The following is a 23,692-nucleotide window of genomic DNA, read 5'->3' on the forward strand; positions in this document are numbered from 1 at the left end:
GGGGTTTGTTGTGGTGGGCTGGATGGAGTGAGAGTCTCAGTGACAGTGCGGCCAGAGACGGAGCGGAGCAGAGCATGGAGGCGGCGCCGCGCACACTCCGGAGCGCTTATTAACACCGACACGGCACAAACGGGGCTTTACTGGCGGATTTCTCACACTCACAACCCCTGAATCCGAACCTGAACCCGAACCCGAACCCGAAGCACCACCGCGCAGCGGCTCGTGGACATGCAGCTTCAGGACGAGCGGCGCGGAGCTGCGAAGCTTTGTTGTGTGGAAGGAGAAGAAGACGGGCCTTCCAGGAGGTCCGGCTAGCGGGCATTAGCTGCTTCACCCCGAGCCAAACCGTCTAATTCAACCCAGCCGCTCGCCTCGCCGCTGGAAGGGAGAACCGCGGGTTCCTGAGCGCCGAACTGAAGAACCTAAAGCCAGCTGTTCCTTTGACATGGCACCTGACAGCTAGCTTAGCTTAGCTTAGCTTAGCTTTAGCTTTAGCTTGGCGGAGCTGCGGTTCTGGTTCCGCCGCCCGTGAACAGACATTTCACTGTCGGGTCTTCTGTCTGGTTCTGTGGCGATGGTTCCTGCGTCTTAGTCGAGCTTTATCAGTCATGTTTTTTAAAAAAGCCTCTTTGTTTTGAGTTCGGCGGGTTTCGCTGACGCTAAGCTAACGCTAAGCTAACAATGATGTAGTCCGTCGAGCCTGCTTCGCGAGCTAATGCTAACGCTGGCTAATAGAGCAGAATAGCCAGGTCAGAGGGTTTTATGTCCTGAAAAGATCAGCTGGTCTGTTTTGTTTAATTTGAGGGTTCACGGTCAGCATTTTAACGATTTAATGGCTAATTAAACTGACCGTGCATGCGAGCTAGCTGACGGGTAGCTAACCTAGTATGCTCAAAGCAGCTAGCATAAAGGAATTTTAGCTTTTTAGTCGACATATTTGTCAGAGTTGAACTTTTTTGGCTTGTAACTGGGCAAAGTAACCTCACCAAACCGCCAAACCAGCTGGCTGAATATTCACGACGGCCAGGCTTTTTTAACTGGCCGGAGTCGAGCCTGGGACTCAGTAAATCAGACTGTTCGGGTCGAATATTCGGCTGGGCAGCGAGTGTTAACTGGCTGAACTGGTCTGAGTGACTTCACGAAACCAGCTGGCTAAATATTTGCGACATTCGCCGTTTTTAAACTGGCCGTACTCGAGCCTGGGACTCGATTAATCGCCGCTCGAAGCGAATATTCGGATCCAGCTTTTGGCTTCAGAGAAAGCGCATCGTAACAGCATTAAACAGCTGAAGTTGCTCTGATGCGAGCGAGGATGGGCACTCAGGGCAGCCCTGTGAAGAGCTACGACTACCTGCTGAAGTTCCTGCTGGTGGGGGACAGCGATGTGGGGAAGGGAGAGATACTGGACAGCCTGCAGGACGGATCCGCGGAGTCGCCTTACGCCTACAGCAGCGGTCAGTTCTCCTTCATGCACATACACAAGCCGCACCGTATGCCCTCCTAACGATCCCTCTTTAGGGCTCTTTTGTACAGACAGGGGCTCTATAGAACCAGGAACACTCATAGAACCATTTGCATGCTTAAGTGGTTCTTTGTAGGGGTAAACGGTTCTTCAGATTGATGGGCAGTGTGTTGTGTATGGTTCTGTGTAGCATCAAAAAGGGTATGATGTATGTAGAACCGTACGCAACACGTTCCACATCAGTCTAAAGAGCCAATTAAGCATGCAAATGGTTCTTTTAATGTTAAGGGTTCTATGTAGAACCATCATCTTTACTTACAGCGTTTTTAGTTGGTGTGTTTGTTGTGGTTTAAATTAAAAATCTGGGATTTTTATTTTATTTAACTCTGGAAATGAACTGCACTGCATAATTTTTGAAATCACAAAGAAGAAATGTAAAATGGAAAAAAGTGAAATTGTGAAATTGACCACGTCGAGTCTTTTTGTACAAAGACGTCCGTTTTTTTTTAACCTCTTCTGTTGAAGCTCATGTTCAGACACCTGGGGTGGATTTGATCTTCTGATCAGAGGCTTTTGTATGTTAATGAGCTCACAGCCGTTGTTCAGCTGACTCAGTCCTGAAAGGTAAAGAGGGGCTTACAGAAAACAGAGATTCTGAAATTCATATGATGTTTAAACCCAATACAAACATAAGTCTACCATCTTTTATCTACACTCACTGTCCACTTTATCAGCTCCACTGACCGTATAGCTGCACTCTGTATTTCTACAGTTACAGACTGTAGTCCATCTGTTTCTCTGATACTCTGTTACCCTGTTCTTCAGTGGTCAGGACCCCCATGGACCCTCACAGAGCAGATACTGTTTGGGTGGTGGGTCATTCTCAGCACCGCAGTAACACTGACTGTGCTGTGTTAGTGTGTGTTGCGCTGGTGTGAGTGGATCAGACACAGCGGTGCTGCTGGAGTGTTTAAACACCTCAGTGTTGCTGCTGGACTGAGAACCAAAAATATCCAGCCAACAGTGTCCTGTGGGCAGTGTCCTGTGGGCAGTGTCCTGTGGGCAGCGTCCTGTGGGCAGTGTCCTGTGGGCAGTGTCCTGTGACCACTGATGAAGGACTAGAGGATGACCAACACAAGCCGTGCAGCAGCAGATGAGCTGTCGTCTCTGACTTTACATCTACAAGGTGGACCGACAAGGTAGGAGTGTCTAATAGAGTGGACAGTGAGTGGACACAGTGTTTAAAACTCCAGCAGCACTGCTGTGTCTGATCCACTCACACCAGCACAACACACACTAACACACCACCATCACATCAGTGCTGCGAATGATCTCTAACAGTACCTGCTCTGTGAGGGTCCATGGGGTCCTGACCACTGAAGAACAGGGTAACAGAGTATCAGAGAAACAGATGGACTACAGTCTGTAACTGTAGAACTACAGAGTGCAACTATACGGTCAGTGGAGCTGATAAAGTGGACAGTGAGTGTAGAAATGAGGATGATGGCTGATCGGGCTGTGTGTGTGTGTGTGTGTGTGTGTGTGTGGGGTTGTTTTCATATTTTCTGAGGTGGATAAGGTGAGGCAGGTAAGATCACTCAAGCTGTGTGTAAACGCTGCTACACCTGAACCAACATATCACAGCGTAATTATTCATGACTCAGTGCTATAAATAGCCAGTCAACTCCACGTTCGGTACAGCGCCTCAGTGGATTCTTCTTGTTTAAAAAGGCCACTGATTTTTAATCCGAGTGTCTAAAATCCCAGTTCGGCCAACTAAAACACCAAATAATCTTATTTATTATTGTTTTATTTTTTGGATGATGATAAATCATCTATTACAGTCAGTTTGGTTGTAAAAAATGCACCCATAAAAATGATTGATCAGTGCATCCTTACTGTTATAATGTATTAATCATCGTATTTGCCCCTTTAGTTTGATGATAGAGCTGGGCATTATGGCAAAAATGATTACCTTGGTATTTTAAAAAGTTTTAACAATACTCTGCATGTCACAATATATTTTTTTTGATTTATATTAAGTAGGAAAAGACAAAGTAGCACCACATTAAAAAAAAGTTTTAAAAAATATGGAAAGTGAACATTTTACAGCAGTAAATCTAGTTGAACCTGACTAATCAGAGTCAAAATGAGTATTTTTATTGTTAAACATTCAAGGAATTAGTTTTGGTGACGGCGTACAAGAAAACAGACGGTTAACACATTTAATTAAGGGAAAAATAAAATACTGTAAATACAGTAAAGAATAAAAAGGAGGTGGAAGGGTTGTTGGTGTGAAAGGAGCTGAAGACGTGTGTGAATATATATGATAACATGTCTGTACATGTGCAGGTCTGAATAGACAGGCTCTAAAATATACTAGAAAAATGATTATTTACCAATTATTCTGGACTAATATGAACATTTAACGTCTGTGCGTTTGTGTAAGCCAAGGCATTGATACAGGGTAGGTACTGTAGTACATAAAACACTCGGCGGATTCTTTTTAAGACTATATCTGTGATATCGTGACGAACTTTATCGTGATGATGATGATGATGATGATGATGATGATGAATATTCTCACATTGCCCAGCCCTGCTTGTACTGGCTTCAGGTGCCAGTAATCAGCGAGTGGAAAGCCGAGATGTACAGAAACCCGTCGCTACCGAAACGTTTAATTGTGCCATTAAATAGTCCCAGGTGAGCTTTGGCTGCTGAGCAGGTTTTACCTTTAGGGTGGAAATAACAGCACAGCTGTTGGAGATCATCTCACTTAATTATCCGAATATTAAGGGAAAAATCCACCAAATTCCTCCCAAATTATGCATAATTGAGTGTTTAAGATGTAAACAGAGTCGTTCAGAGCGGTTTGGTGCGCAACGCACTGTTCTAGAGAAACTTACTGGTCAGAATTGGTCACAGTGGTGGTGATAGGAACCAGACGTCTGAGGTTCAGATTCAGAATACTTTATGGGTCCCAGAGGGAAATTGCAGTCATTACAATTGCGACTGTTTAAGTAAAAGAATAAACGCTTGAATAATTTAAACCAAAAGGGAGAAATTTGCAATATGTACATGTTTAAATTCTTACAGATACAGTAAACTGGCCGTGACTGTGGTAATAAATATGAAACGTAATGTATAAAGCAGTTGAAATTATTGCACACATAATAAATTATTATTACATGTATAAACAGTAAAATTTGGGATTGAGTACGGCGCAGATGAACCGAAGAATCTCTACATCACATAAAGCTATTATATTAAATGCTTATGAGTTCATGGTAGAGAAAAACATGTGTTTTGAGGCAAAATAGACTCCAAAAAAACTTCATAGTCAATAAAATGTGTATATGCATGTGTGTTGTGGTCGTGGCGACCCCTGGTTCCTATCACCACCACTGTAAAGACATCTGAACCATTGCACCCCAGACCACCCTGAAATTTTAAAAATAGGTGGAGTTCCCCTGTGAAAGTCACTGTGCAGTTGTGGAAGAAGGTCAGCCTTGAAGAGAAGCCTGTTGAAAGGCCTGCAGGTCAGTCATGGAGAAATAATGTGGCCTTGACACCAGCATAAACAAATGTGGTCACCGCTTCATGTGATGAGTCAGGTCTTCAGGCCGGCATTGACATCCAAGTCAAAACTGGAGCACCGGCTGCCTATTTATATTACAGCGGAGTCTTTTGCTGTGGCTTCTGTTAGGCGCTCAGACCGAAGCAGTTGCTGGGCTCGTTGGGTTATTGAACATTAATTAAATATTAAACAGCCTATTTACATTTTTCTGGATTTTGATCCATTCCTTGAGGTCCACTTATGACTTATGTGGTGTTTTATGTACCGAAAACACAGAAATGTACTTTTATGTGATCATTTTCAATCTTCATCCCTTAGAAATGACTTTCTGCTACTGTGCTTTTAAGACCGATATATGCAAATGACCTCTGCTGTGATTGGCTGCACCTCTGTCTAAAAGCAGCCTGGGCTGACCCCTGTAACCGCAGTGTGAGCGTACACGGCTGAACGTCTGTAGGCTGAGTGGGTGGCTATATGTAAATTTGTTTTTGTGACATCACAATAAGACGGAAAGATAATTTTAATATCGAAATCGAGTGAAATTTTCAGATCACAAACCTTAGATTTTTATTATAGTCACCAAGGACACATTGCAAGTTTCAAGTAACCTAATTAGAGCATGTGAATTGTGATTAATTGTATAATAATTATTAATAATTGTAATAATATAATATTAAATAAGGAAACAAACCGTGACATTGCAACCAGTGTTAATAGGTGTATGCTGATCTTCTTAGCCACAAGAAAAGGCCCTCAGCTTATAGAAAATAATGTATAGAAAACAATCACAGTTTAAATTTAAAATCACAATACTGGTGATTTAAACAAAAATCGCAATTCAATATTTTGCGGAAAACGTTCAGCCCTACATCGCAAAAGACAAAGAATGTCGAGCAGGCGGCGTCTGATCAGCCTCTCGTGCTACATAAAAAATTATTATAATTTGGCCCTAAATTTTGTTAAACAGGACGACTTTTACCCTCTTCATGATGAAACTTGCAGTTGATCAGCGTCTACAAGTACTGACGATAAACTCTGGGTTCAGAAGACCGTATCGTATTCTACTGTCATATAATTGATCATGATGACGATATATTGCCATATTGCCATATTGCCCAGCCCTAACTAAACTCTCTTATTTCTCCGTATGGGCCCTTTTGATGTCGTACAGGTGGAATTTTACTGGTCATATCGAGGAAAAGCCGGGAGTCGCAGCCCAAATGTTAAGGCGTCATTTTGTCCTTTCGGCAAAAATCAAACCACCTTGGGAGCCTCAACGTTTTACATCAGTTTCACCATCTTGGCTGTAAATATGTCTCAGCCATGTGCCGAGTTAACGTCCTAATATAGGATAAAAATATAATATAAACAGAAACTCAGACTCACTCTGCTCTGCTTTGAGCTTCAGCTCAGCTACAGCTGCTTTTCTCACATCTCCAGCAGGAAACTCTTCCACAGAAGTAGGTCAGTTTCTTCTAAAACGTCTCTCAACGTTCGACTTTTTACGAGGCTGAAGTCGCTTCTTATTCACCAGCTTCTTGTTCAGATTTCCCCGTTCCACCTTAAAAAGTGCCTGAGGCAGCAGAATGTAACTGCTGTACCTTTTAAGGTGGAATGGGACAATTCAGACAAGAAGCTGGTGAATGAGAAGCGACTTCACGACTTTTTATAGTTCGTCAGTTTCTCACTGCAGATTAAACGTATCAGGAGACCAGCTGGAGTGACTATAAACACTAATCAGTCCATTCGTCTCCAGATTATCGATGTCCGTCTTAAATCTCTCTCTTTGCCGTTTCGTAGCTACCAGCTGGGCGGGGCTGTCGTCTGTGTTGCTATGGTGACCAGCCGTCTGGGCTGATCTTCAGGGTTAAAGGGTGAATCAGCAGTTCTACATTAACTCCAGCGTTTAAGACCATTTACTGTTAAACTGTGTTGAAGGATCAGCAGAGCTTTATTTTACTGTAGAGGAGGATTATTTTATTATTACCTGCTGATCTGATTCAGCTGTGGAGCCACGACAGGGCGGTACCAGAGCTCCACAGCTGCATGTAATAAGGTGTGAACAAACTGAAATAGTTTCTGAACAGATCTGACGCCTCCTGAAGGTGTAGGGTGATGGCGCACCTGCCAGCACTGGACCCCGTGTATCCGGCGTACGTGAGATTTGTTCTAAATTCGCCTATGAGAATAATAACAATAAAAATATGAATCATGCACCCCGATGCCTGTAGCGCGCTTAAACTGCCGCCTTGCGTCGGGTTGGATTTGATTTCCGTCTTATTTTATTAGTTTTATTTCAGCTCGACTTCTAGGCGACCGACGGTTTGTGTCTGTAGGACTTGGTTATGGTGCAGCGAGAATTCCTGCTGTAATCCGGCTGCACCGCAGCTCGACCGCTGTCTGTGTGAATGGCCGGCACGTTCAAGCAGCTGCAGTGGTCACCCTGTCGCATCGCTCATGTCATGCAGAGGCAGTAACAGCGTGAAACAGGCCTCAGCTTCAGGAGACATCACTGGGCAGGTGGTAAAGTGAGTGGTAGGCTGGCAGCAGCTCTGTGTGACCTTCATTTAAATACTAAAACTCAAGTTTACAGCGCATATGAACGTGCAGGTGGCAAAAAATCCAATTTTTTGTACTTGATTCTTTTCAATCTTCATTCTTTATGCAGGTCGTCTCCAGACCTGTGTACTGTGGGACGACGTTAAGGGAAATCCGCTGATTTTACAAAATTTCTGCATAGTTAAATGAGATGTAAACAGAGTGGTTTGGCGTGTTCTAGAGTCAGAGCCGTTCCCAGTGGTGGTGATGGGAACCAGACGTCCCTCTAAAAGCTCCTACAGAAAGTTCCTACATGAACCGGTTCTGATGACTGAGACGCTGTTTTATGAGAGTTTAGAGAACTTCAACTCCATTCATGGTGGAGGGAGACATGCAGGGCGCTGTGCGGCAAAATAGTCCTCAGGCCAAAATGTGTTATTTCCTAAATAAATGTCTGTATTTGTGTCATCAAACGTCAGAAACGCTCTGAATGACTTTGTACCTCCGAAGCCGAACGTTTGACGAATGTATGGAGTTCTCCTTTAAAGAATAGCTTTGAGTTTGAGTGTTCAAGCCTTCAATAAGGTCGGTCTCGGAGTGCGAAGCGCAGCATGTAATCTAATCTGAAGAGGGCTGTTCTTCTCGCGCCCTTGGCCGTGTTGTGTAATGCAGAATGTGCCATATCTACTGTTCTCTGTTTCAGCCTCGGGCATCGTCACGCGTTGGCCTTCAACTCATTTTTTGAGCTAATGATCAGGCTTAGAGTCTGAAATGAGCATTTTAATCGCACGGATTTGATTTTTAGGCCCGTTTTTGAGCTTTGTGAGGGGTCTGTAGTTCGTCTGTCTGTACTGGTATATCAATTTATATCAACATGTGAAACTCGATCTTTTAGCAGTAAGAATAAAGAGCTTTATAAAGAACTTGGTTATCGGAGAAGCAGAACCAGACAGTCCGAATCAAGCCAGCAGCATTCAGAAAGCGTGGATTCCTTTAAAGGGACAGTTTGACAATGTTTACATACTTGACTAAACAAAACGTGTGAACACTGGTTTTTATTCACTCTTTGGCACCTAATCCAGTTAAACAGGACTAAGTTTGCTCTCTTTATAGTGAAACCCGGCAGCTGGTCAGTGCTCTAGTACTCGGCCGTCCTTCTGTAGTAGTATATCGTTGTAGAACCTATTTAACTTGCCTCATGTTCCATATAAGTGTCCCTGCTGCCATGCTGGTGGAGCTGTGCTCCAAGTTCTAGGAGAAGCAGAAGAAACTAAACTAAAAAGAACTTTTGACTCTGAGTTCTTTACCATTTCTTTACGGGTTTTCTGTATCGCCATGACTACAACACAGATATAGACACTTTATTTACCATCCAGAACCTCCAGAGAACCTACACGAGTCTTCTGAGCTTATATGGAATGTCGATGATGGAAAACAGTGGAAAATCTGGAATAATGAGTTTTCTTTGGGGACTATTTTGCCGCACAGCGCCCTGCATGTCTCCCTCCACCATGAATGGAGTTGAAGTTCTCTAAACTCTCATAAAACAGCGTCTCAGTCATCAGGCAGTGAATTCAGAACCATTTCATGTAGGAACTTTCTGTAGGAGCTTTTAGAGGGACGTCTGGTTCCCATCACCACCACTGTGAGCAGCTGTGACTCTAGAACAGAGCGATTCACACCAAACCGCTCTGAATGACTCTGTTTACATCTCAACCATTTAATTATGCAGAAATTTTGTAAAATCAGTGGATTTCCCCTTTAAGGTGTCCCACAGTACAGACGTCTGGAGCCGACCTGTTAAAAGACCGAAGATTAAAATGAATTAAGAACAAAAAGACGGTGAATTTTCTTTTTGAAGTGTTCATTTGCTTTTAAAACGGTCCTTTAAAGGGACAGTTTAACAGTGTTTATGCAGCTTAACAGGACGAGGGCGTCTGACTGTAAAGCTATGTACCTTCTCATCGGTCGTCATCAGACTGAGGGTCTCGGATTAGACTTAATGATAGACCCTCAGCTGCCGAGCCTGATCAACGTCTGCTGAGGGCATTTTCTCCAGCTCAGCGTCTGCGTGTAGATTAGAGGTGGGCCATAAAATATGACATCACATATTTCGAGAAGTTTTCAGAATGAACAGCGTCATATTTACGTTTTATGACCTGTGACTAGATGGAACGGACAACAAAGAACCAGCCATGCGGCACACAGTGGTTTTAATAGGTTTACACACTGATCTGCACTAAATCAGTTTTACAGGAATATTTATGCCCTTTTTGTGTATATATTAAAAAAATAGGTTTTTTATACAAAAGTTCATTTGTCGTTTTTTTTGAAAGGTGTTTTTCTGATTGATAAAAGATGAAAAAAAGAACAGCAGTTGTAGCTGATATAAAACCAACACTAAACGCTGAACGTTTTATTTAGCAAAAACTGTGTGTGTGTGTGTGTGTGTGTGTGTGTGTGTGTGTGTGTGTGTGTGTGTGTGTGTGTGTAAAATATAAAGTGTGAGCTGCTAATTAGTGGAGTAGCCAGATGTGGTGCTTTTGATGTGACTGTAAAGTAGCTTGGAAATTGTTGCATGAAAGTTTCAGCGTGTGAAGCCAGCAGAACAGCCGGGCCAAAACCGGGCCAAAATCACTGGAACTCAGCACCCGCAAGTGCCGTGCTGCTTTGGTGTCCGTTTCTCTGCTGCGGCGGAGTTTGAGCTGTGTGACCAGAGCCGCCCCGGCGGGTCAGGTCTGTGTGTCGTAGCCTGGAGGATTTCGCCTGCTCGTTTGCTCTTAGACGCCATTTTTAACGATTAAATTAACAATTGAACAAACGTAACTTCCTGTCACAGTGGACTTGATATTTGTGCGTCTCGTTATTAAGTAAACCGGTCAGGCGTAACGTTCTGACCACCTCCTCGTTTCTACGCTCACTGTCCACTTTATCAGCTCCACTGACCGTATAGCTGCACTCTGTAGTTCTACAGTTACAGACTGTAGTCCATCTGTTTCTCTGATACTCTGTTACCCTGTTCTTCAGTGGTCAGGACCCCCATGGACCCTCACAGAGCAGGTACTGTTTGGGTGGTGGGTCATTCTCAGCACTGCAGTAACACTGACGTGGTGTTGGTGGTGTGTTAGTGTGTGTTGTGCTGGTCTGAGTGGATCAGACACAGCAGTGCTGCTGGACTGAGAATAGACCACCAGCCAAAAATATCCAGCCAACAGCGTCCTGTGGGCAGCGTCCTGTGACCACTGATGAAGGACTAGAGGATGACCAACACAAACTGTGCAGCAGCAGATGAGCTGTCGTCTCTGACTTTACATCTACAAGGTGGACCGACAAGGTAGGCGTGTCTAATAGAGTGGACAGTGAGTGGACACAGTGTTTAAAACCTCCAGCAGCACTGCTGTGTCTGATCCACTCACATCAGCGCAACACACACTGAAACACCACCACATCAGTGCTGCGAATGATCTCTAACAGTACCTGCTCTGTGAGGGTCCATGGGGGTCCTGACCACTGAAGAACAGGGTAACAGAGTATCAGAGAAACCGATGGACGACAGTCTGTAACTGTAGAACTACAGAGTGGAGCTATATGATGAAATGGACGTGGAGTGTAGAAGCGTTTACTGCTGCTGGCTGAAGACGTCTGAAGTTATCTGGAAGCCTTTTCTTCTGGGAGGAATCAAAGCGTTTCTAATATTCTGTCTTTTCCACTGGCAGTGCTGCCTGCTGGATTCAGCCAGACGCCCGTGGAGAGTGGCTGTTTGAAAGCTCCTTTTTTTCCACCCTCCATGTCTTGTTTTTCTGAAACTGTGGAAAGAGGAGAGTCCTGGATTGATCTGAGAGCGATCCAAATCCCAGAGCCTTCATTAAAACTGGGCCATGCGGCGAATCGCTGGCGTGTTTACTCCCAGGCGTTCGCGGCCATTGATCTGCGCTTCTCTCTGACTGAAACAGCACATCTGTAAATATTTAAAGAGCGGAGCGGAGCGAGAGCATGTTTTGGTTGGCTGGGCCGTTTTCTGATTGCCGGCGGGAATAAAGCAGAGCATGGTAACGCGGGACTGTGACGCTCTTCTTCCACCGGTTCTCAGAGTGGTGCATTTACCTGAAATGACCGGACCGACCGGTTAAATTTGAGCGGTGTCAGTTAATTAGCTTCGTGCATCAGGCCTCGTCTGTTTGTCACCGTTTCCAATAACCTGGTGTTTATTTATGCCTCAGCTAATGAAGTTCCAGGTTCCAGGCGTGTTGGGACTGGATTTATGCGCTTTTTAAGGCGGGATTGAGCTGATTGAGGCAGTGTTTTCCTACTGAAAGTGGGTTTTTACTTTAGCCAGATATAAAAACGTGCAGAGGATGGAGGTCAGAATCACCGGAGGCGGTGTGATACGATATTATTGATATTATTATTATTATTATTATTATTATTAAGCGTTTTGCGATACGCGGCGTATTGAGATAATTATAATATATATTGTGACCTATTATCTTGATCCTGCTCCAACACCTTCTCCTCCTCCCTCTCTTCACTCCTCACCTCTCCTCCTTCTCCTCCTCCCTCTCTCCTTGACTTCTCCTCTTTTCTCCTCCCTCTCCTCCTCCTCATCTCCCGCTCTTCTCTGTTACCGTCTCTCTCTTCCCTCTCTGCTTCTCCCTCTTCTCTCCTCCCGTTCCTCTTCTTCTCCTCCTCTTATCGCTCTCCTTCTTCTCCTCCCTCTTTTCTTCTTCTCCTCCTCTCCTCATCCTCCTTTTCTTCTCTCTCGCTCTTTCCTCTCTGTCTCTACTTTTATGATTTAAAGTGACACAGTTACCGTTTTCTTCTTATGTTCATGTTTAATAATGGAGGATCTGCAGGCCTGCAGGCCCCCCCACCATTCTCCCCCGTCTCTTTCTTTCTTTCTTTCTTTCTTTCTTTCTTTCTTTCTTTCTTTCTTTCTTTCTTTCTTTCCTTCCTCTCTCTCCTCTGTCTCTCTCTGTCTCTTTCCCCGTCTGTCTCTCTCTCTCCTTCTGACTCGATTGCTCCCCCCCTTTCCCCCCTCAGCCTTGTTCTGTCACTAGATCATCAAAGCTTTACGAAGCATCTGTGACTTCCTCTCTCCTTTCAGCTCATCGTTACTGTCACGACGGCGCTCACATAAACGTCTGTGATGGAACGCGACGGTGCGCCGCGGTGGTTTCTCCTCCGTCTCTAACCGTGTTGGAAATGAGCTTGTTGGACGCCACAACCTGCAGGATTCACGCGGCGTCTTTGTAAACGAGTCTGACAGCTTTTGGAGCCCATTAGAGGCCCACATTATTATGGGCTGCCGGCGCCGAAGGTGATCCGATTATTAGGCCCAGTCCCATTTCTCCTTTGTACCCCTACCCCTTGTTTTCGAGTGTCACCCCAACCCCTCAGAGCTGAGCTACAGGGCAGTGGTTGAGATCTTCCTCTGAAATGAGCCCCTCTAATAAAAGAGCATCACTTCATTATCAGCTACTAGCGCCGCTCTGTAGGCGACCCTGCCCGTCTGCAGGGACAGCAGAGGAGGGGAAAGTTCAGCTCCTCACTGCTGGGCTTTAGTTACATTTAGGGATCATACGCCTTCAAAGAGGGGGGCAGTTATTTATTATCACCCCCCCACTAATTCTTCAGTGATATGAAGCTGAAGTCAGAGATTCTCCAGATTCTCGTTCAAATTTTCCCGTTCCACCTTAAATGGAGCAGCAGTTACATTCTGGAGCTTCAGGCGTCAGAACTGCTGGACTATTTAAGGTGGAACGGTAAAGTTCGATATAATACGATGGTTATTGTATTTTTTATGAAGAAAATACTCAAATTTAAGAGTTTCTCTGGTCTCTTGTTCTCCGTCTCGCTGTTTTTTCTGTTTTTTCTCGTATCTCTCTGTTTGGAGTCTCTGAAAAACCTCAGTTTGGAGGGTCATGTAGCCCCAACACTTCACCCCACCCCTCTATCTCAACAAGAATCGGGACACCCCACCCCTAGACGTGAACGCCAACGCAGAGGGGTAAGGGCTCGGTGGTAGGGGCGAGGGGTGAAGTGGGACTGGGCCTTAGAGTGCGGAAAACGACAATCCGGCAATAAGATGGGCTCTTTTCACCACCGAGAACATTACAGTGGCCTGTTCTGTATGAAAGAGGGGCACACAATGGTCTTCTGTCGGGGGCAGAGTGCTATTAAAATGCAAAGCAGGACAGAAAACGGTCCGGAGCAGCTGTTTCACGTCCCCAGAGCGCGTCCTTGGTCACGTGGTGTAGCACTTTAAACACATCAGACGGATGCAGATTGCAATTAACTCGACAAAGCCTAGGTGTTTGAATGTGGGCCGCTCTCAACTCCTCGTCTGAAGCCAGATGATCCGTTTTGGTGACGCGCCGCAGTCGCGTTATTGGCTCAAATTAAATTGGCCAGCACCAAAACTTCCCGCTCAGCTGTTGTCGCTGTCGTGCCTGGTTTCTGCCAAACATGCTGCATCACCCTCCAACAGAAATCTGCTGATTTTTCTCAACACAAGAGCTTCTCACGACAGGAAGCCTTTAAAACGAATAAAATTAGCCTAAGTGCTTCAGAACAGGGGCACCATTAGACTCCCAGGACACCGCAGCACTTAAAACCATGTTTAAGTTGGAGTGAGTCGGCTGGAAAATGGCCTGCCGGTTCTGATCTGCTAAAAGCCAGCGGCCAACTCCATCTTATTATCCTCTTTATTTATTTATTTCATTTATTTCTTATTCATCTCCCTCTCTGTCTCTCTCCGGCTTTCAGGAATCGACTATAAGACCACCACTATCCTGCTGGACGGAAGGAGAGTGAAGTTAGAGCTGTGGTGAGTACGTTGGCCGAACGGCGTCCGCTGTCGTTGAGCATCAGCCGTCATGAATTTAGCCACAACTAATCTGGACTTCATGCAGTTTGAATGCAACAAAGAATCTGCCTGTGAAAAAGTGTTCACACTGCAGGAAATCCGGTTTAGGTGTGCGACACTCTTTGAATACACGGTTGTATTCAGTCTGTGTATGAAGAGCTCATTTGCATAAGATGATAAAAGCCCTTCTTTTACAAAGTGAGCTGATCCCTTAAATATTGCACTTCAACGTGTGTCCATTAACACATGAATTGACCATTGACGTTCTCTGCTTTTACCAAAGTTAATTGCATTTTGATCAGTTATTTTATGTATTTATGTATTTATTTATCATCAGTTTGATATTACCTGCAATGCACGATAAAAAATATATTTATTGAGATTTATGAAAATTCATTAAACTGAAGATATCTCTTCAAATCAATCCTTCATATTATATTCCTTACCGTTTCACAAAATTACAGCCATTAAATGTTTACATTTTTTGTTTTTTTTGTTTATCATGTGCAGCTTTATTCAACGTCATGCAAAGCTGCGTTTCACAATGTAAACAAGAAACATTATATTACATATCACTCCAGTAAAAGTAGAAGTTCCTCCCTTTAGACCTCCACTTGAGTAAAAGTACTAAAGTATTTGCCTTCAAATGTACTTAAGTATAAAGTAAAAGTACTAAAAGAGTAATTCTGGCTCTGATGTCCTGTTATCATTTTTATAACCAGACTGGCTTCATGAACTCATTTCAGGTGAAAGTCCTCCAGCGTCTCTCTTGGTAAACCAGTCTTTTAATAGAACGTCATTAATTAGCGACGCTGACGTCTATTAAAATGATCAGAAGCACAAAACACTGAAGGTAAACAGTTTCCATCAGGGAGAACCGAGTGGCTCTGAAATCACTTTTTACACACAAGCAAAGTTTCAGTTTCAGATTTATTTACAACTTAGTTCCAAGTTTAAGTTGAATAAAAACTGGCTTTAAACTCAGGATCACAGATGAGCTCCTTTACTATGTTGATCTGTAGGCGTCTGTTCATAAACATAAACCAGCCCAAACTCATTTACTATAAAATGAACTGGTGTTTGTAGAAATTCAGAAAAAAGCCGCGTCAGTCTCGACTGCATATGTGGACATATTTCTATATTGAGCTCTATTTACACAAAGTTAGGTTAGTTCATCATTTATGTTGAACAGACTCTCCCAAAGTTTTACGCTGCTGCGCTGACGTTGAACCGCGTGCTGCACTGGGTCGGTATGACCAACAGGTCAAAACCAGCTCTAAACAAAGTGACCGCTGGGCCCTGATTGGTGCTCTGGCTTTGCGCTTCTTTCGTTTTGACATGTTACGTTTTTATACACACAGAAACCAAAAGGAACGACAGATTTCTCAAAATGTAGGAGGAGAAAGTCGGATATTAGACTCTGAAATGTAGTGGAGTGAAAGGAAAAAGACGCCCAGAACGGAGAAACTTCAGTACAGATACACCAAAAATACTAAAGTACAGAAACCAATTACATTTACTCAGTTACTCAGATACTCAGTTACTCAGGTACTGTCCACCACTGCCTTTACTAAAGACCCCTTAAAGCACCACTTTCTTAGGGATGTACTAAAAGCGCCCTCGTGCAGGTCCTGGATGGATCAGCTCTGCCGGTGCCGGAGTGCTGTAGCTGCAGCTCTTGTCCTTCTAAATGCTGGAATGTGAGAGAGGTGGGGCGGAAGTGGCCGCCGAGCTCCGCTGGCCATCTCCTTTTCCTTTTTGGCTCTTCAGGATGCAGCGTGATGCATGATCTACTGAGAGCAAATGGAGGGCTGTTAATGTGCGGAGTGATGAGTCCAGCACTTCACAGCGGCTTTCGGCGCTCAGACAGAGATGGAGCTTTTACCAGAGAGCCGCAATTATACCGCTAAAGAGACGCCTAGATACCAGTCTCCCTCCGCATCAATCACGGCCTGCCTCTCTCGCTCTCGCTCTCTGTCTCTGGGGTACGGCCCGGCCCGGCCCGGCCCGGCTGACAGCATTATTAGCAGAGTAACATGAAGGGGTTGTACACAAAGTGCGAGAGCCAGAAGTGAGAAATAAGCGGTGCTCATGAACGATGCCTAGTGCTGTATATGTGAAACCAGAGAAGCCTGCAAGGATGTCGTTCTTCAGAGAGAGGGGATTTCTAGGTTTCCTAGGCGGCGTTCAGACGTAGATTCCACAAAAAAATACCATCTGAAAAAATACCATTGAACACAAACTAATCAGGCTCTGTGATAAAATGTAGTTTGTCGTTATTTTGAGCTACTGGCCGTTTCCACAGTTCCTCAGTTCTCAGACCTGTAGCTCTGAAAGGCAGTTGGTATCTGGGTGGTCTTCCCCCGCCTGCATTGCCTGTTGAGTTGAGCCGTCATCTCTCGTTCCCAGTCTCTGGAATCAGAGTTCGATCTCTCTGATAACGCAGGTGTGGTGTGGATTCCCTGACTGCTGAGCTCAGAAACAGGACTAGTCAGGTGTTTTAACGAGGACATGCAGGAATTCCCTGGTTGCAGACAGTTGAGCCCGTTTGTGTTCATCGGCCCGAGTTGTGGAGCTCAACCTGTTAAACCCGTTTTTCCGGGCGCGGACGCCGCCGCGAGCTGCCGAGTCATGTTGTGTTCGAGTTATCCAGAACGTTCCTTGTGATCTCAGATGTTGGCCTGTTTTGACGACGGACTGAAAGGGAGAGTTCTGTGAATGTTCTCTGTCCTGACCCGTTTCTCTCCCGTGTTTTTGTGTTTACAGGGACACTTCAGGACAGGGACGCTTCTGCACCATTTTCCGCTCCTACTCCAGAGGGGCGCAGGTGAGGACGACCAGCGCAGCGCTGGTTCCTGTCTCTTTTGACCCACGCTGACGGGACTTTGATCGGTGCCCTGCGCTGCCCCGACCCGCCCTGCCTTCCTTTGTTTACTCGTTAGAATTACGCAAGCATGAAGTGTTTCTCACGGCAGAGCTCAGTGGTTTGTACTCCACATGTGAGCGTGGTGCACTGCAGGGATGCACCGATATGGGAATCAGTGCTGATATCTGGTATTTTTAAGTCATTTTATCCAGTGATAAATTTCTTTATTTGGTGAAATTATTTTACTGCTTTAATCATTATTTCTTGAAATTGGTAATGGGCCACAGTCTGCCTGTAAAAAGACACTTTCACTAGATAAAATTACTTAAATATGCAAAAATAATGATCTTATAAATCTAAAATCTTTCATTTTGTCTTACACTTTGTTGTTTTCACTCTCTGGGATGTTTTATGCGGTGCAGTATTACCACATTTTAATACGTCTATCAAAACTGCTGAGTACAGTGTTTTATTTAACGTTGCTCACTCTGCTGCACTAAATCCAGTCAAACAGGACGAAGTTTGCTGTCTTTGTAATGAAGTCAGCGCTCTTTAAGTACCCGTGACGTCCGTGACCTGCTTAGAAAAGCATGTTTGTCACCAATACCCAAGATGATCATGAGTACAGTAAATACCTCGTACCTATGTATGTACTTACCTATGTACCTACATGCATGCCTACCTACCTACAAACGTACCTGTGTAGCTTCCTACGTCGTACGTACCTCCTCACCAACGAACCAGCCAAAAAAACCCCCCAGCTAAATGTCATTTGACCTACTTTTGTGTACGACTGCAGCTGCTTAATGATCACCAAACCTTTCAGTTTTTCTGTTTTTTCCTCCCTAAATTGAAAAGTAAAATTAAAATAAAAAATTCTGAAGAATTCTTTGTTCATAAAGTCTCACAATCTGAGCGCTCTGGCTGGAAATGCTCAAGAGCCTTTACTGTCATTTGATCTGCATACGAGTAAATACGAGAGACTTGGGCAGAACGCGGGGCAGAACGCGGGGCAGAACACGGTACTGAGAGAACGTAGGGCTGCGAAGCAAGATAGAACATGCTATGACACATTAGCCGATAGCCTAGCTTATATCAGCATAGCGGTCACTGAGGCGGCCAGAACAGCAGCTTCAGCCCTGAGTTCCTCCGTTCCGCTCTGGCTGGTTTGTACGTGTCCTGCTTTCACTGTTCATGTCTCTGCTGCGTGTCCAGGATGTGGGAAACAATGCTTATTGTTTATTTGTCCTGCACAGGGGATCCTGCTGGTCTATGACATCACCAACCGCTGGTCTTTCGACGGGATTGACCGCTGGATTAGAGAGATTGATGAGGTAAGAGGTCGTTGCTGGGGGATTAGAGCAGCTCCACAGCTGTCCTGCCGGGGCTGCTGTCGATGGACGTGAGCCTGCTGTGTGACCGCTGTGTGCGCATGGATGCCTCCGGCATTAGAATGTGTGTGTACATGGTTTTGTACAGTGTCATACCCTACATATGTGGGTGGGTGGGGGTGTGTGTATATATATATATATATATATATATATATATATATATACACATACAGACACTCTCACACTCTCTCTCTCTCTCTCTCTCTCTCGCTCTCTCTCTCTCTCTCTCTCTCGCTCTCTCCTTACACTGAAGGCAGAGGTTTTTTTTTCCTGTCTTTTGTTCCGACAGCATCAGTCAGTCTGTCTTTATCTATCAGTATATCTTTCTGTCTGTGTCTCTCTGTTTGTCTCTGTCTGTCTATTATTGATTATTATTAATAATATTGTTTCTATCCAAACAAAAACAAGTATCTCCAAAAGTGGCGAGTTGACAGGTGAAGGATTTTATTTCGAGCAGTTTTTGGAGCTTTTCTATTGATCCATTCATCACTACGTTTTCACACAAAGGGCAGCTGACTTTCTCAGAGTTTTCTCAAAACCGAAAAACGTCTCACAAAGTAAAACACGAGACGCATTACATGTGTGTAATTACACGTGTGTGTCAGCCCTGCGTGTTACTGTGAGTTTCTCTATGTGGAGGCCGATATTTTTGGCCTGGTGTCGAGGTGTCGATCTCCTCCTTTAGCAGGGCTGTTCTCCCTGTTTCAGTGAAAAGGACCAGACTTAAATAAATAAAACAGCTGTGGAAACTGATATTATAACTGAGCTTATATTCTCTGTCTCTCTCTCACACTTCTCTCCCTCTCTCTCTCTCTCTCTCTCTCTCTCTCTCTCTCTCTGTCTCTCTGTCTCTCTGTCTCTCTCTCTCTCTCTTTCCCAGCATGCTCCTGGAGTGCCGAGGATTCTGGTGGGGAATCGGCTACACCTGGCGTTTAAGCGGCAGGTTCCGACCGAGCAGGCTCGTGCGTACGCCGAGAAGAATGGCATGACCTTCTTCGAAGTGAGTCCGCTCTGCAACTTCAACGTCATCGAGTCGTTCACGGAGCTGTCGCGCATCGTCCTCATGAGGCACGGCATGGAGAAGTTCTGGAGGCCAAACCGAGGTGACTCGCTGCGCTCGAGAGAGAGAGAGATAAACTGTCCAGGCTGCCGGCTGTGTGGGTGACTAACTGTACTGTGTATGCTTGGAACGTGTCCCTCTAACCACAAACGTCTGACCAAAACAAACGCCGCTGATTCAGCAGAACACACCGTCTTCCTGCAGCTCGCTCTGTTTCGGCTCCTCGCCTACAGAGACGATCGCGGGCTTCAGTAGAGCATTTCAGTCTGAGCATGAGCTGCAGGCTTTGTGTTGTACAAAAATAAACGTAGTAAGTATCGGTCAGGCTCAACGCGGCCTCGCGGCGTCACGGCGAGACTCGGCAAAACACTTTTAGAGCGGCGCTGAGACCAAATACAAGCTTGATGCAGAGCTGGAGTTTCCCCATTATCTGATTTTCTGCAGAGCTGGATTATTAGGTGCATGTAAACATGCTCAGTTCTTTATAGTGACCGCTAATCCCGCTGATGTTTTAGTACGTTTTAGAGGAATGCCATGTGAATCCAAACACTGGAGGTGCTTTGAACACCTGTAGGTGGTGCTTCATTGTGCCTTTCAGACTGAAGGTTCTTCTGTAATGAAAGACTCGTTATTTGAAGCCGTGTTGAAATGAAAGGTTTTATTCAAATACACATTAAAAAAAAACTAGGAAATATTCTTTTTATTCTTGGATATGGTCCATACCTACCAGGAAACTAGTCTCCTCGGTGGTGGAGATACCTGCACATACGCAGCGCTGCCTTGGTGGATCGGAGACGGAGCTGAGCATCGCCTCGCCCCCCAAAGCGCAGCCGCCCCGCAGTGAGGAAACCACCGTCTACCATCCAAACCAGCGTCGTAATTAGAGGCAGAAGACTTTCTCCCCTCTCGCTCGTTCTCCTGCGAGGTGTTGTTACCCCTGAGAGTCCAGCGTCCTGCAGTGCTGTTCAGTGTGCGGTGGTGTTTGCGCTCTTCCCCCGTTTGAGTCCCTGGTGGTTCATTTTGTCCTTTCTTGTTTTTGTTTAGTTTTTTCCTTCCCTCTTTTCTCTCTAACTTCCTCAAACCGCACCGTTTCCGCGCTGCAGCTCCAGCGGAGAGGCTTCCTATTATTATTATTATTATTATTATTCCGATTATTAAAGTACAGCAGCTCTGAGATTCAAAAAGGCACAAATCAGCTGATTTCAGTCCCATCTGTAGGCAGATGTGAGCGTATAAGCCTGTAACCAGCCTTTCACACGATCACGGCGGAATCATCCTGATTTAAAAGCCGTAATCGAGCAGCTTCGTTTAAACACGGGAGTGAGAAATAAGGTCGTGTCTTATTTTGCTAACGGCTTTTAATTAATCTTTATTGTTATAGTTGTTTTCATACGAGAATTCAACCAGTTTCAGTTTAGCTGTGTGGGTGTGGGTGTGTGTGTGTGGGTGTGGGTGTGTCTCCATGTTTGTCTTCATACATTTTTTAAGGCAAAATGCCCTTAATTTGTATTTAAACCAGAGACAAAACAGGACTAACATACAAAGACCAACAAAATCCTCCTGACTTTGTAAAATGCTTCTTTGTTTATTAGAAGAAGAAAGCCGTTTGTTTTTGGTGCCTGAGGTCAAGGTTTGGGTTTAGGTTTAGGTTTAGTGTTACCAATAAAAACTTTATATAGCTTATATATAGCCGTATAGCTGCCCTCTGTAGTTCTACAGTTTCTCTGATACTCTGTTACCCTGTTCTTCAGTGGTCTTCAGCAGCACTGCTGTGTCTGATCCACTCAGACCAGTGCAACACACACTAACACACCACCATCACATCAGTGCTGAGAATGATCCACCACCCAAATGGTACCTGCTCTGTGAGGGTCCATGGGGGTCCTGACCACTGAAGAACAGGGTAACAGAGTATCAGAGAAACAGATGGACTACAGTCTGTAACTGTAGAACTGCAGAGTGGAGGTTCATAATGTTACGCCTGATTGGTGTATAACGTGTGGGATTCCTGTTACTTGTATGTAATTGTAATTGTAAGTCGCTGCTGTTGGAACAAAACCTCGCATCCTCTTTTGTGTCGTTTTTCGTCGTTTACATCGTGTGTAAATTTCATGATGAACGGACCAAAAGAAACGGCCCAAAATAACTCGGAAAAAATTCTGGTTCCGTTAACTTGCATTAAAAGTAAAGTATGTTTTTTTTCCTTCTCCTGTAAAAAAGTTGCTGTTTCATATAAAAATGCTTTGTTTTTCTTTCCTCCAGTGTTCAGTCTGCAGGACCTGTGCTGCCGCGCGATCGTCTCCTGCACTCCGGTTCACCTGATCGATAAGCTGCCCCTCCCCGTGGCCATCAAGAGCCACCTGAAGTCCTTCTCCATGGCCAACGGCATGAACGCGGTCATGATGCATGGCCGCTCCTATTCGCTAGCCAATGCCACGGGCAGCAAAGGCAACAGCCTCAAACGCTCCAAATCCATCCGGCCGCCGCAGAGCCCACCACAGAACTGCACCAGGAACAACTGTAAAATCTCCTAGCCTGTGACCCCGGGGGAGGGGGAGCGCCCCCATCTCTCCCCAGCGCTCAGGAGTACAGACGTGAGGATTTTGGGGCGAAGGTGACTGGAGGTGTCAGTGCAGGGGTGGTGTCCCCCCCCAAGATTTGCTGCAGTCGTATTACTACACTTACAGAATTTACACCTAAACAGCGATTTATTACACAATCTGTGAAAATGTCCATCTCTGATTTCACCTCTATTGCAGTAGCGCCCTCTGGTGGAGACGGAGCGACAGAGAACCCGGCCCGTCCAGCACTCCGATCTCCTCGGCTTGTTAACCTCCAGTTCCGCATGTTTTTTTTCCCCCTCTTTGTGATAAACTTCTGGCCTTGAAGGATGGGGACACATTCGGGTTCTTCCGCCTGACAATGAACTGCTTTTAAAGACCACCGCGTCTTGCGTGCTTTGCGTGGACAGAGCATTGAGGAATGGCTTCGTATGGATTGAACCATTAAAGACGAGAGTTTCTCTGCAAGATCGTGGTCTCTGAATTGGCCCACGCGGCCGATGGTGACAATGATGAACCTTATGATGGTCTGAACGTGTTTATTTTTCCTGGAAATTTTGTAACAGCAGCTGTTGTTTCTGGGCGGATAACGACTGGACTTTGGAAATCTCTTGGCAAACTCGGCCGGAAAATATTACTTGTTGGGTCAGGACTTTCTCTGCGGATCACGCTGAGAACCTCCTCAGGGGTCAGTTTTGGCAATTTAGTTTCTCCTACACTTGGGACGCATCATGCTTGGTCTGTTTCTCTTGCCTTTTACAAGCAGCATCATCGCTCACAGAACCATTATTGGAACACATCCCTGTCAAGCTCCCTAATTTTCCGGTCGTGGTTTTTTGTACAGCCTGTGTGCCAAACCCTCCATAACCTCCACGTAGAAAGTGTTTGTTTGTTTGTTTGTTTGTTTGTTGGTTCTTCTTACCAGTTTGAGGCACCAGGACAGGTTTTTTCAGTTCAGCTGTTCCCCGTTTCCGTTCCCTGTCGGTTTAAAGCGGCTCAGTGTTTTTGTAAACTCAGTGTTACTCTCAGCACGAGTGAAGCGCACTCGTCTCTGCTCTAGCCTTTCTCAACTGCACATAGAACAAAGCATGGTTCCTGTATGGACCCTGCTGACCGCTATCGCTTTTGAAAACCTGCGGATGTAGAACAGAACGTTCGTCTGTGTCTTTTAATTTAAAGATCGAGCACAGGCTTCGTCACGCCGCCACTTTTAAAGCTGTACTCCCGTGTTTTCACCCTGATCTCTGTCTGCTGCACCTTCCTACAGGTAATTACCCTAAACAGTATCGTTACCCGGTACCGAGTCCCGTCGCCCAGGGCTGAACGAGTTGGGGAAAATATCTGCCATTTCTCTCATTAATATTGCGACTGC

General features: G+C 45.1%; 1 protein-coding gene across 1 annotated transcript; it reads left to right on the forward strand.

Moving 5' to 3' along the window:
* rab40c (RAB40c, member RAS oncogene family) lies at window positions 1-22,788 on the forward strand. Its single transcript, XM_017718327.2, has 6 exons — window positions 1-1,454; window positions 14,343-14,403; window positions 17,209-17,269; window positions 18,565-18,642; window positions 19,580-19,802; window positions 22,022-22,788. Exons 1-6 carry the CDS (start codon window positions 1,301-1,303, stop codon window positions 22,291-22,293), a joined length of 849 nt encoding a protein of 282 aa, XP_017573816.1. The 5' UTR covers window positions 1-1,300; the 3' UTR covers window positions 22,294-22,788.
* The last annotated feature ends 904 nt before the right edge of the window (window positions 22,789-23,692 follow it).

The sequence above is a fragment of the Pygocentrus nattereri genome, chromosome 14 (assembly GCF_015220715.1).
Source record: "Pygocentrus nattereri isolate fPygNat1 chromosome 14, fPygNat1.pri, whole genome shotgun sequence".
Classification (NCBI taxonomy): Eukaryota; Metazoa; Chordata; class Actinopteri; order Characiformes; family Serrasalmidae; genus Pygocentrus; species Pygocentrus nattereri.